The 14,189-nt window shown below is 37.8% G+C and overlaps 1 protein-coding gene across 1 annotated transcript; it reads right to left on the reverse strand.

Moving 5' to 3' along the window:
* Window positions 1–8,956: 8,956 nt before the first annotated feature.
* Window positions 8,957–13,398, reverse strand: LOC122650919. Its single transcript, XM_043844280.1, has 6 exons — window positions 13,165–13,398; window positions 9,797–9,870; window positions 9,594–9,723; window positions 9,397–9,402; window positions 9,185–9,259; window positions 8,957–9,079 (listed from the first exon to the last, which is right to left on the reverse strand). The coding sequence occupies exons 1-6, from the start codon at window positions 13,396–13,398 to the stop codon at window positions 8,957–8,959; spliced, it is 642 nt and encodes a 213-aa protein (XP_043700215.1).
* Between the last annotated feature and the right edge of the window lie 791 nt (window positions 13,399–14,189).

Raw genomic sequence — 14,189 nt, forward strand, 5'->3', positions numbered from 1 at the left:
GAATATCCAATGGTCAGAATTCAATGCCTTTCTAGTGTAAAAAAGAAGAGGACATGTTAGTGTATTTTGGGTGAGGGCATCCTAGAATTATTATTATTATTTTTGGGTAGGTGGTTGGTGTGTGTTTGGGATGGAAAGGGTAGGTATGTACACCACATGTTTGCATGATATACATTCACTACTCGATCTACTGCTTGAAGTTAGTAATTCCTCTGACTCGTAGCTCGAAACACTTTATAGAAAAAGTCTCTCTGGGCAGCCCTGCCCAGCAGCTCCTCAGAGAGGAGAGGAGAGAACCCTCTCCCAATAAAATGGAGACAGGATAGATGAGTCTACTATAGTTCTTTCTTTATATATCCAGACAGTTTCAGATTTTATTCTCTGCTGGTTTCCTAAAAAAAGCTTTTTACCTTACCCCTTCCTTAATATCTGCAAAAAGTTTCTGCTTCCACCAACCTCGTACTATATTCGTGCTCAACTGAACATGGTCCATCCCTTGTCAGTGTTCATTTGGATACACAATTACCTGTGAAGCTTCCACTATTTTGTTGGTTTCCACTCCTTTCTCCTTTCAACTATTCTATTACCTTTTCCTACTATATCGATCAGCTTATATGAATTCTGATGAAGTACTGATAGCTTGGTTCTGAAAGGTATGGGCTTCTAATTCATTGCACCACTAGTTTGTAAACATAAAAGATATACAGACACACACCTTAAAGATCCAGAAACCTAAACCTGAGGTCATGAAAGACAAAATATCTCTTTTAAAACAGTGAGTACGCTTTCAAAGCAGCTTATAGTTTCTTTCTTCAAATGAAATCTTATCTAACATATAGAAAACCAAATAAAATTTATAACAATTAACACACATGAAATCAAAAGGGTTCGATTTAAATTTGAATTTTTTTTTTTTGGGATTAGTAAATTATATTAAGAAAAAAAAAAGAAAAAAATAAATATACAAAAACACAGAAAGCCACCTAAAACCTCTTTAAAAGAAGAAGAAGAAGAAGAAAACATTCGTTAGATGATTGAGATTAGGGTTTGTTCTATATATGTAGGTAGGTTCAATTCAAGGTCGAACAGACAATGAAATAGAGGTGAATCCGCAAAAGACTGTATACTTGGCAAGGGTATATTCACATGGAAATCACTCACCGGCCATGCGCGCTCCAACAAATATTAATCTTCCTCTCTTCTTAGCAGCTTTTGGATGATTAATTATGGATTAATAGCATGCAAAAGCAAGCTAGATAGCATCTGAAAGGAAAACAAGAAAACAAAGGAGTTAAGGTGGTTTAAATAGGTATGAACTGGTCCTTCTTCTATCAATCCAAGAAGATCTCAACTCCCCAAAACTCCAAAGAAACTATAAAAGGAGGAGTGAAGTAGACATATCATACCATACTATATCGATCTCATATAGCTGACACTGGAAGAACTCAACTAATTAACTGAACCCTACCCAGAGAGGCATATGTGAGAGATAGATTGGGTGTTCTGGGCCTTGATTTATAGATAGATAGGTTTAATTAGCGCGCTACTTCTATTGCTAACGCGTGTCTGTGTCTCTCCTCAAACCTTTGAAGCCTTTGACCCACGGGTGGTTAAAAAAGCTACGCATGTGAATCCTGTGTAACAACAACCACCTTCACATCCCTCTCTCTCTCTCTCTCTCTCATATAAACTCTAGGGGGAACCAAAACCGTTCATCAGAGTCAAGGGAGCATTAATGTCCATAAGAAAAGCTTTCAGTACTGGGGATTATGTAATTATTAGGGTATAGAGGAGGAGAGGGGTTAGATGCGCTCGTGATGAGATTCTGAATTGCGGTAAGTATTGGATCGGAATATTCGTGTCGGTTTTGAGCTATTCACATTATCAATGCTCGATCGTCTTGTTTTTGTCATCTACCCTCCTCCGCCACTGTAGGAGTGGAGGTCTCTTGACTTCTTTATTCCTTCGCTTTATTTTTTCCAAATCTTTCTAGAGTGAGACACAGAAAGTTTTCCTTTTCCTTTTCCTTTTTCCTTTTTTTCTTCTTGTTAGATTCCAAAGACGGTTGTCTTCCGGGCCCATGCATGACTATGCCCAGTTAAAAATAACTTTTCACTATTACCGACGTGGTAGCACATGGTGGTGGTGGTGGTGGTGGTGGTGGGGGGGGCGGGGGGGCAGTTAATCCATCTGATAAAAGGATCAAACAAGCATCTTATTGGTACAATTTCAACTTAATATGAGTAGTGAAAATAGTTAAAATTACAAAAGATGTCATTTTTGTATTTTATATTCATCTTCATTTGATGACATTTTGATAATTTTACTAAATCTTTGAGTCAGAGATTGAGCAACTTTTCCTGTTTACGTTGTACTAAAATTTGGCCATTGAGATGTATGTGGCTGGGGTCCTCTACCATGTGGACTAACTCATGTATGGGCAAGTGGCAAATAGTGAAGTGCTATACTTCACTAGGCATAGTGACACCTCGAAAGACCCTTTTAAAAAGGATCGATCGTCTAAATGACACACTTTTATAGGTTTAAAAAACACACTTCTATAGGTTTTCTTTCAAGGGTTTGAGTTCCTTGTCTAGCTACATAGCATACTTTAGTGCCTCCCTGTGTCTATCTCTCTCCTCCCACAATAGGGGGTAGATCGATATGTTCATAAGGAGAAGAGAGATAGACACAGCGAGGGGCAGAAACCCCTAAGAAGAAACTATTTTTGGCCATATTCCTCCAAGAAGAAAATAGAGAATTGCAAATACTTTGGATATTCCTACGTGTTCCTTTCCTACATGTTACCTGGGTGTTGAGATCTTCAAAGGACGTGTTAAGAGAGATTCTCTTCTCCCTTTGCTTGATAATAACAAGAGTCGGCTATCGGGTTGGAAAGAAAAGTTGTTGTCCATAGCCAGTCGGGTGGTGTCAGTGAAGTTTGTTATATCTGGCATTCCAGTGCATAATTTTTCAGTCTATTGGTGGCCTGAGTCCATTATAAATATTGCTGAAAATGGATCACAAAATTTATTTGGTCAGGTGATGCAGAAACCCCCAAGAAAGTGTGTTTAATGGATGGATGTTTGCAAACCCAAACGGGAAGTTCTTGGAATTAGAAGACTAAGGGAAGTGAATAAGGCCCTCATTTGCAAGCTAGTTTGGTAAATCAAGCACCATGATTCAGCTTTAAGTAAGTTCATTCGGCCTAGGTTTGTTAATTCTGACATTTCTATCAAAAGGAGTTACAAATCATCCTCTGTTTGGCCTGGGGTGAGGAGAATGTGGAATTTTGTTGAGAGTAAAAAAAGGTGGACGGTGGGCAATGGGGGGAAGATTAATTTTTGGACCGACAAGTGGTTGAGTGATTTAACACTTGTGGAGAAATCAAATCTGAATCCTTTGTTGTTAAAAGGGTTTCAATCTCATGTTTCTCATTATATAGTGGATGATGTAAGGGTATTTATGTAATATCCCTTCATATGTTCTAATATAATTCTACTTGTATTAATGCCCAGACTGTGAGGGGCAATCTAGTAATTAGCCCATCTGATCTAAACCCTAGTTACCTATAAATAATTTTGTCTTTAAAATATAATTCCATCATTTAATAATCCCATTGAGAAAATGCACACTTATTCACATAACAGTAGTTACTCTCGACAACAAGAGAGAGAGAGAGAGAGAGAGAGAGAGAGACTTAAAAGACTACAACGACCTCTTTTTGCTCTCTCTCTCTCTCTCCCTCTGTCATTGTATTTGCTCTGAACTCTGAAGTGGGATAATAGCCACTAGGGACTAGCGAAAGTGTTCATCGTCTAGGTAGTTTTTTTGGGGGCTTTGGAATGGTATTTGCCTGTTTGGAGAAGAACAATCTGGAGAATCCGCCATGGCGGATGCGACTAAGGATGTCTCCGGCACTACAAGAAAAGGCGTCTTTTGCGACGTTTTTTAAGTGTCTCTGTAGCTTAAAAAAACGCCGCTATATGATTCAGCGGCGTTTATTATAAACGCCGCACATATGTCGTCAAATGTACCACCGAAAATGTATCACTTTCGCCGGCGTTTGTTAACAAATGTTGCCATATATACTTTATAACAGCGTTTTATGAAATGTCGCTATAGATTGGTAAGCATTGGTATAATATGATTTATTTGCGACATGTTTACATAAACGCCGGTAAAATATCCTAGAGCGGCGTTTATAAAAGTTCCATATAGCGGCATTTAGTAAGAAACGCCGCTACATATAGTATTTTAAAAAAAAATTTATTTACTTAATCCTTTAACCTGTTATTTTTGTGGTACAAATCCTTTAACCTGTTTAGTTATCTTATCCTTTAACCTATTGATGTGAAGAGACATAAGACTTCTACAAAAAAAAAGAAAACATTCATCCCTAAAAACAATGAGATAATGACAAGATCCAAAATAGTTTAAGTTTATCTGTACAAATGACCGTTTGAAACTTAATTACATTTAATCTACCTTACCCCAAAGGACACTTACAACCTATGACTAATTGTTAAAATTCAAAAACAAAATAAACAATGTATATACTTTGCTCTATGTCTTCAATCAATGAACACCTTAGACAAGGAGTGCTTTAAATCACCAAGCAACTCCAGTAAACACACAAAATTTAGCAATAACTCATTGACATTAGTATTCAAATGGACGTTACCTGCAGCAATATAACCATGTACCAATCTTTATTAGTTTGATCATGTCAAAAAAGTGTCTGGTTTGAAATCAAACTCGCAATAGGCAGTACCTGTAGCAATATAACCATGTACCAATTTTATCAGCTCATATCGGCAAAAAGTATCATAGAGAACAAAGAAGAAGAATTTACAATGATTGATACACCATCTCTATGTCACTGTATAGTTCAATCATATCTTCTGATAATATCCCCAAAAGAACAAACTAAAAAAGAACTACTGCAGACACACTTTTGCTAACTTTCAACTAAGAAGCATGACCAGATTTTCAATACATCATCTATATCCAATTTCAACCAATGAATATGCCTAAACTACCATGAAAAAAACTAATGCTAACAACTATATCTTTAAGATTGAAAATAGAGTTCAAAAAATACCCAAGTTTGAAAAGAGAACAAAGGAAATCCTAAACCAAATGGAATAGGTTCCCTACTTGAGTTAGAAAAAGATAATAAAGTCAAAGAACCTAGAAAACTACTACTCACTTGGCTAAAAATGCTCGTTGTTTTTCTATTCTTCTTCTCTGGCCTTCCTCTCTCTCGTCTCATATAACTCTGCAGCAATGTACATTGACCTAACAAGGGAAACATATAGACACATTTATTCGAAAGTGAAAAAAATAAATACAAAGCAACAATTAAAAATAAATAATGTGGAGAAGGAAGTCGTGTTTTTTACAAAATTTGTTCCATGAAACAACTTCTTCATGACTGAACTGCCATGCAAAGTTCCACACCACACCACAACACCTATCTCTGCTTGTTTCCGGAGTTTCTAGAACATTAAAAGAAAAAAAAAAAAAGTATGTATGAATCAAACAAATTTCCATGTACCCTAGAGTTGCATTGGGGAGCCAATAGCAATGGGGAGTGCAGTATACAAAATGGGAATTAGAATGAAAGGAAGAGTAATTATTGAGAAAGAATCATGAACAACTCTATGCCATCAAGTGAAGTTTGCTACACGGAAAGCAACTCATTTAAAAACATCTAGACCAATTTACAGAAGAATAAAAGACTATCCATTACCTCATCAACATCTCCATTGTCATTATAAAAATAATAAGTTAGTAGGCCAAGAGAAAAGTATGAAGTCAAATTCAGATTACCGTAGATGTTGGAGCATAGGACATCATGTTTTCATCCCCAAGAAACTACATGGATGGTGTCCAATCATTACTCCACCACCTGAGCCATTTTAAAGACCTCGCTGATCAATTCATAAAATGAGACTTTCTCATGGCGGATGAGGAAACAAATTGCACTCTTTCATCACACTCAAACCAAATATTAGAAAAGCACCAAAGAGGGAGAGTCATGAACACACATTTTCACAAAAGCACGAATAGAACTTATGGATATTGTCTACTGAACAGAAAATATTCAAGAAGCGAGAGAGAGAGAGAGAGAGAGAGAGAGAGAGAGAGAGAGAGAGAGAGAGAGAGAGAGAGAGAGAAAGAGGGATTGACAAAGCTACCAACTCCACATTACCCTTTTCCCTCCTTTTCTCTGTTTTTTTTCTTTCTATACACTACTCTGTAAAATCTTTTCTATATATACCCAGAACCCATGGTACTCAACTTTCATAACAAACAGCCAGGAGAATTGAGATAGTCTCCTTTCACTTGTTAAGGTTTGCTTATTGAGGGGAAAACAAAGTAAAACAATGTCTCTGTCTATGAATATTTAAGGTTGTGCACCCGAAAATTTTCCAAGTTTGAACCAAAAGGCTAGATTCTATATGTGTCTTTTGGTGTTTCTCTGTATATAATTGATTTAATACAGAAATGTTTCTCTGTAATCTATGTTTTAAAACCCAAGATGAATAGAAATCTCAAAGATACATACAAGTGATATTTAGTTCCAACTTCCAATCCCAATCTTGATCTTCTTAGGCCAAGAGGGGAGAATTAAGGGGCTGGGGGTGCTGGTGTCAAGCTGTAATGTTCATATATGACCTTAGGGTGATTTACTAAAAGGAAAGGGGTCATGGTCTTGACCTTATAATGAGAGACCATTATTAATGGATCTTAATTAAAAAAATTTTCTTCTAATGTCATGTTTAGACCAATGGATTGTTGATGTGTGAGAAAACATATAAGAAGATCCAAAAAAATGTAGGAATAAATCACCCGGTACAACCCATAAAGTCAGAATCAAGACAAAACCTATTGGAGATCTTTCTTTAGTTGGTTTTAAAACATATAAGAATCTGTGAATGGTTGGGATTTGGGAAAAAGTTCAAGAGTTGAAGGTAACAAGGAGAAGAGGGGAGATAAATCCATTAATATCAGAAACTTAGAGAGGTGAATGAATATATGGAGAAAAGCAACAAATTTAACAGCAAATCTGAGAAGTATCAAATATCAATCCCTTCCCCTGTTAAAATATTTTTTTTAGGTCAATGTCCATCTCTACAATGAGAGGGAGTTAGAGATTGAGAGTAACAAACAGGGGAAGAAGATGTATGGGGTGGTGTTGAGATTAGAGAGTTGAGAAGCTTTCATCATTTACTCCATTGCTTTCAAAATAACTGAGTCAAACAAAAGCTTCTATGAGGAAAGGAACTACTTTTGAATTTAAAGCAAACCCAGGAATCACCAGTCCCTAGTTCCCTTTCTTTCATCATAAGGTCACCTGGGTTCATTTCTAGTATTTAGGTTTATGACAAATATTTTTCCCTTAGACCAAAAAAAAAAAAAATTTCAAAACCACAGTAAAGAAGTTGACAGATTCTTCTTTGGATCAAATCAGTGAACTCAGAAAATCTTAAGCATTTTAGTATTGAAATTAGAGTGTTTTGCTTCATGGTTTTGATAGTCTTGGAAAAGATATTCACTGGTACAAGGTAAATTGTTTTGCTACATTGAGAAATTCAAACTAGCCATCATGTATAATCTCAATAACATGAGATCTCTTAAACCAACTTTCCTGAATTAAAAGTAGGAGTAAATAATGAGATAGCCACTTTAATCTCTGATGTTTGTGGGGGACAGAGTCAATTTTCAAATAGCTTAATAATCATTAATAGATTTAGAGGATGGGAGTCATGGGACCCTCTAATGAATGGAAACTTAGAGAAACTAATACAAAAGAAGAAAGAATAGAAATTCAAGAATAGAGTTACTGCTAAAACCTAGGTATTATAGAAAGCTACAACTCAAAATTAAACAAAATTGATGAAATTTAAGGGTAGAAAATGATGTTAAACTGAATAGTAAATACCATACAACTTTAGCTTTAAATAAGCTCAACTAAATGTCTAAAACAAACCCAGATAGAGGACTATAGAGCTATTGGTGGTTGGATCAGCAAAGGGTATCATCCACAGTGTTCATGTTGCTTTGAAATCATTCTTCTTAGATAAGACAGCTTATTGTGTGAGCCATCTTGTTGGAAAATGAGAGACCACTTCGCATTGTGCTTCAAGAATTATCAATTCAAGCACCAGAGAGGGAGGGAAATCAAGAAATGGGACAAAAGTGATTCTCCTGTTAAGAGTCAAAGGCTGTACTCTGAAAGTATTTCTGAGACATTTCAGCTAAGGCAGGTGAGAATTTAAATGAACTGCAGAAGCACAAGGCCAGAACAGAGAAAAAGGGGTATGGTGGGATGTGGATGTGAATGTAGCAGCCCACAATTCATCATCATCGACTCCAAAATCAGTCAAATAGTGTTCACATTGAAGGACATGTGAACTCACTCTCCTCCCTAAATCTCAGAAAGAAACATTGAAACGGAAAGAAGAGAACCCACCATTATCATCATAATCAAGAGCCATTAAGCACATCTCCACTCAATTTCATACATGAATCCAAAATCCTTTTCAGGCCTAACAATCCAAAAAAGAAAAAGTTTTCAACTTTTCTCTTTTCCTTCTCTCTCTCTCAAGGATACAACAACAAAAGGTCAGTTTAAAAGGAAAAGAAGAATTAAAACTTCTAATTCCTCTCCTATTTTACCCTTTAATTCGATCCTTTTTACACCAAAATTGAGCAAAAGTATGATCAGATAAGTTTGGATTAACTAAAGCTTATCATCTTAATATATATTGATTTTCCTACTGTACATTCTACTACCATCATAAGATCAATAACTGATAGGTCACTTGGACCAAGAACCTAGAAGGCTGGAATGTATACTAGATACCAGCTAGAGACGCTCAGGAGAGACAACTTACTCCGGTTAAAAGAGAAAAATGTGTGGTACATTAGAAATTAATATAACTTTTTAATGTCCGGCTTGATCGGAATGTCTATGTTGATCTAAATGCTGAAATAGAAACAGAGGTAAAATTATTACTTGAGAATTCATATAGCTCACTCCCTGTGTGAAGGATTCCTGATGAGCAATCTGTGAAATTTATTTACCAGGCAATAAATACACCACTGTAAGCATTTATACGTAAGCTGGACGACGAAGGATTAGAAACACAAACTTAAGTGGAGAATCCATTACCTGTGCATTTGGACCAGGTTGAACTCCAACAGCATCCCTTTTATCACCACTCTTTGCAGATCCCTTGGTATCACCCTATCAGAACCATAAATAGACAACAAGATGAGTAAACCATTCCACAGAATGAAAGAAAAAAATACAATGAACAGATGTTGGAGGTTAGCAGAAAAACGAAAAGAGCAGAGCCACAACATAAAGGGGAGAAAAAATACCTCCATCTACTGCAACACGTCCATCCACGAAAATCAACCAGGGAAAAAGAAAACATCAACGAGTTAGTTTTAAACTTTCCAAACTAGTCAAAGAGCACAAGATTGGAGATCGATGAAAAGAATAAGCAAACACAAGTGAACATAAAAAAGAAAATTCAACTAAACAAAAACACCATACAAGAAAGTTCACAAATTACCTCTCTGTTCCTATTCAGATACACCTTAAGGGTATCAATATAATCTTTGAAACCCAACGTCGCCATCGCCCAGAGCAGATCATCACCATTAATCGTCTTTCTTTTCTCTCGCTGACACTTATCGCTTGCCCTAAACCACCGACGTGAGAGAAAGATAGAAAGAGATCAAAGAGGAATAAGAACAGTAAGAGCTTACTACGTACCTCAGAGTAGGAGATGTTCCCCGAGCAAGGAGGCCGAGAGCAACACCACCGTCAGCTACAGCAGGCTGGAGCTCCTGGCAGTGGTAGCCGGAGCAACACCAACCCTAGAATCTGTCCCTTGATCCTCAATCGCCTGTTTTAGCCCCAAATGGTCCACAACGGCTGCAGCGGGAGCGAGGTTGAAAGAGATTTGAGAGAAATCTGACAAAAAATGTGAAGATTAGAGAGGGACAGAGGGACGGTGATCAGTGCACAGGAAGTGAATAGTTTGGGTTGTCTGCTGAACCACAAATAGTCCAGAGCTTGCAGCAGAAGCAAGAGTGAAAGAGACTGTGAGAGATTGAGAGAGATTTGAGGGAGAATGTGAGAGATTGGGAGAGAAACGTGAGGGATTGGGATTTGAGGGAGAACCATCGTGATAGATTGAGAGAGAAACGCGAGGGATTGGGATTTGAGAATTTAGAGAGGGCATCTTAGCATGCGGCAAGAGACGGGAAATGAATAGAGCTTGGAGTTTTTGTGCGAAAAAAGGCATTATATTAAGCGGCGATTATTAATAAACGTCGTGATATTGTACCCCATATAACGGCGTTTTGTACTAAATGCCCAAAAATACATATGTGGCGGATACATATAGTATGATACTACAGCATTTACAAATAAACGTCGCTGTATTGTTACATACCCCGGCAATTCAAATCGAAAGCCCCCAAAGATTTATGATACTACGGCGTTTATATTGTTACATACCCCGACAATTCAGAACGAACGCCCCCAAAGATTTATGATACTACGACGTTTATAAATAAACGCTGTTGTATTGTTACATATCCCAGCAGTTCAAACCAAACGCCCCCAAAGATGTATGTGTAGCGGTGATTACATATAAATGCCATGATTTCTACGTATTATACTTTATATACCGACGTTTGTTAGTAAACGCCGTTGAATATTCCTATATGACTGCGTTTACCAATAAACGCCGCTAAGGCCCGTCTAAAAATGCTGCGAAAGACCCTTTTTCTTGTAGTGCAGTGGTGGAAGTTTGATCTCCGACCTCAAGAGTTTGTTCCCCGTTCTCAGGACTAGGAGAACTATTGTTTTCGCATATACCATTCGTCCGCTGCACCTACAGAATGCACTTGGGTGTGATGCCGCCGAGGCACTGGCGACTGAGAGTGTGGCTATGTCCCCCAAGGGCTCCATCGTGCTGGTGCTGAAAAGCGATGGGCCTGCTCTGTGTTTGATTAGAGTCTTTTGCCATCGTCGGCCTGAATTTCCTGTTGTTGTACTCCAAGGTCATGTTGTTATATCCGGAATCTATGTGGGAGACTTTTCTTTGTTCTTGTTTTATGTGTTTGCAGGTGAAGCCAATCAAGGTGCTTGTGGCACCGAGTTTATCATCGGTTGTGCGCTCAACTTTAGCAGTGGCTACTACTTGTTACCTAGGGAAGTGGTTGTGACCCAACTCCTAGTCTGGATGACCTAGTCAATAGCATGTGCGACAGGGTCAATTTTCATTCCTTGGTTGTGGATACCGTATATCCGGGCCTTGTGTTTATCATGCTCTCTATCTTTTTTATGTATTTCATTTTCCTTTACTTGGCGTTGGGCGCGCATGAATGAATAACCCTCTTGCTACCAAAAAAAAAAGTGTTTTCATAAATTTTTAATATCTCTAAGTATCTAGCTCTTTGGTATGCTTTTTATTTTTGATTTTTTCCTATTTAATAAAAATTATTTGTGAAAACTATTTTTGTACGTTCTCTCTGCAACCGAAGAACGAAGGAGAAGTGAAACGGGACAGGAATAAGAAGATGGGAGATTGGGGGGGTTTGCAGGGGTTGAGGCGGGTGAGGAAGATAGGAGATTTGTGGGGGAGGGAGCATGAATGGGAGTGGGGCTGTAGGGGAAGGGGTTGGGAGCCGATGAGCAGGGACAGGGAAGAGGGTGAGAAGCAAACGAAGAAGAATAAGAAGAAGAAGAAGAGGCGAGGGGGACTGGGGCTTGCATTTCTAATAATAAAACCAAATGACATTTTTACCCCCACTTTTGCAACATATAAGAGCACATGTTCATTAACATTGAGCGCACAAATAGAACAAAAAATAGCTTTTGGCCAAAACACAAAAATAGGTCAAGAGTCGTTTTTGGTTTTTGATTTTTTTTCAATCTTTTTTAAATAGAAACAGGCTCCATAAATGATACCAAACACAACCAAAAACGATTTTTAAGGCAAAAATCAAAAATAAAAACTATACCAAAGATGGCCTAAGTAATATTTAAAACATAATTCAGACACATATAAGTATATAACTATCAACAATAGTATTTTTTTAAATATTCCAATTTGTTGGTTGAAAGTATTTTCTCTCCTCCACCATAGAATTAACCTAATTTTTTTCCTTTACTCTCCATACCACTCAGCTAAACAACAACCATGACAACAACAACAACAACATCAAGGTCAAATCGTATTCTCAAACAATTTTTTTTCCAATCCGGTTCCTTGTCCGATACAGTGGTCCAGTTCCTCTCATAGAGAGGCAGAAATAATGTTTTAACCTCCCTCAAGCAGTGTGTTCGGGTAGGGGGTTAGATCGTCATTTTCAACCCCCTATGAGAGGAACCAAACCACTGTACCGGGCTGGGGAGCCGGAGAAGATAATGATCTATTCTCAAACTAGATACCTTGCCATCATTTCCTTTTCTTTCCATCTACACAAGAATTGTTTAATATTTCTTGGTTCACAGAAAAAAAAAAAAAAAAAAAAGAGCTTTCAACTAATTGCCTATTCCTTCTCATACTTACAATAGGTTTCCAATGCTATTTAACTAACGTTGCTAGCTTTAAAAAAAAAAAAAAAAGCTTTGTTAAATCTTCGATTATTTTTATTTATTTAATTATTTTTACATTTAAAATTGTATTGTCAAAGGTCTTAATCTTTTTCTTTGCTAAAGATCAGCAATGTATATATTAATATAAAGTGAAGGTGTTACAAGGTAGACGGAAAAATCCACAATTATCTCAAAGTAACCCAGGTGATCACCTTCGGCAATGCCATTAGCAATCACTCAGGCCTAGAGAACAACAGAGACAAGAATTTCACTCAATCAAGCTAGGGAAATCTGTATTTCGGTCTGCCTTGCGCGTCATAGGAGATTGCTGCAGCAATGAAGGAATGTGGGTTGTCCCAAGAACTCCGGCTCTATTGCTTGGCCACGTAATTTGCTAGGGCATCAGCTACCACGTTAGCTTCCCTATAACAGTGGGTGATTCTCCATTGGATAGTGTCTAGAAAGGTCATGGTCGACCACCAACACGGTAGAAAATTCCAGGGAACCTTGCGTGAGAGGATAGCGATTACCAAGGCTGCCAAGTCACTTTCAATCCAGAGCTTCTCTATGCCTAAGCCACAAGCCTCATTTAGCCCTACCATGAAGGCTGCCATTTCAGCCATGTAATTGGTTCCCACCCCTTGGTAGGAAGCAAAGCATCTTACAAGAGCGCCAAGGTGATCCCTGAAGATGCCTCCTGCACCAGTGGCGCTTGGGTTCCCCAATGAAGATCCATCAATGTTGAGCTTGCTCCACCCTGTCATTGGTAGTTTCCAAATAACCTCGACTATGTTCTGTGTAGGGGGCTTAAGAATGGGGACATTCAGCCTTCTTGCCAATAGGAGGTCTTGAGTAGATTTGACCCTGACTCCATCAATATTGGTCCATATTGAAATTTCATTATAGACCAAGTGTATTACCTGCGAAGGGATGCTACGCCTATTGTTGAATCGACGCTTGTTGCGCTCTAGCCAGATCTGCTAACAAGTTAGGATGAGCATCGTGTCCCATATACATGATAGCGGCATTACCCTTGCAAAGGTCTTAATCATGCGTATATCAACATCACCAACATCTACCATGCTTTTAAGTTCATTTTTTATGATAAATTTTAGATAATCTATTGTTCACTTGCACTTGAGTGAATGCAAAAGTAAAAAAATTATTGATGGGAGACGTTTTATGGATTTTCTTTTATTGGATCAGAAAAATTATAAATGAAGGATACAAAATTAATGTCTGGGAATACCCAGAGAAATACAAAAGCAAAAGAGAAGGAGACCCCCACCTTAGGCATTACTATCTGAAGGGAGAAACCAACTCAACCAAAAAAGGCAATTTCTAAGTAAACCAAAGTCTGGTTTCCCTAGAACATCTATATTGTTGAATCTTCTTTGATATGAAAAGGGAAATCTAAAATAGTAGAAGGACCATACTTAGCTGCCTCCTTCGCCAAGCAATGGAAGAGAGATCAATAAGGTTGCAAAAAACACCAATCCTACCAAGCAAAACATGGAAGCCGAAGAGATTGGATAAGCAAGACCACTGCCACTGT

This window comes from Telopea speciosissima, chromosome 2 (assembly GCF_018873765.1).
Source record: "Telopea speciosissima isolate NSW1024214 ecotype Mountain lineage chromosome 2, Tspe_v1, whole genome shotgun sequence".
Lineage (NCBI taxonomy): Eukaryota > Viridiplantae > Streptophyta > Magnoliopsida > Proteales > Proteaceae > Telopea > Telopea speciosissima.

Bases quoted from the DNA above. Each gene is read 5' to 3' on its own strand.
- LOC122650919 (XM_043844280.1), bottom strand. From the start codon at position 13,398: ATGACAGGGTGGAGCAAGCTCAACATTGATGGATCTTCATTGGGGAAC. The intron at 9,871-13,164 runs GTAATCGCTATC...TACCACTGCCAG, and splicing joins AAAGTGACTTGGCAGCCTTG to GAGCTCCAGCCTGCTGTAGC. The intron at 9,724-9,796 runs GTACGTAGTAAG...TCGGTGGTTTAG, and splicing joins GGAACATCTCCTACTCTGAG to GGCAAGCGATAAGTGTCAGC.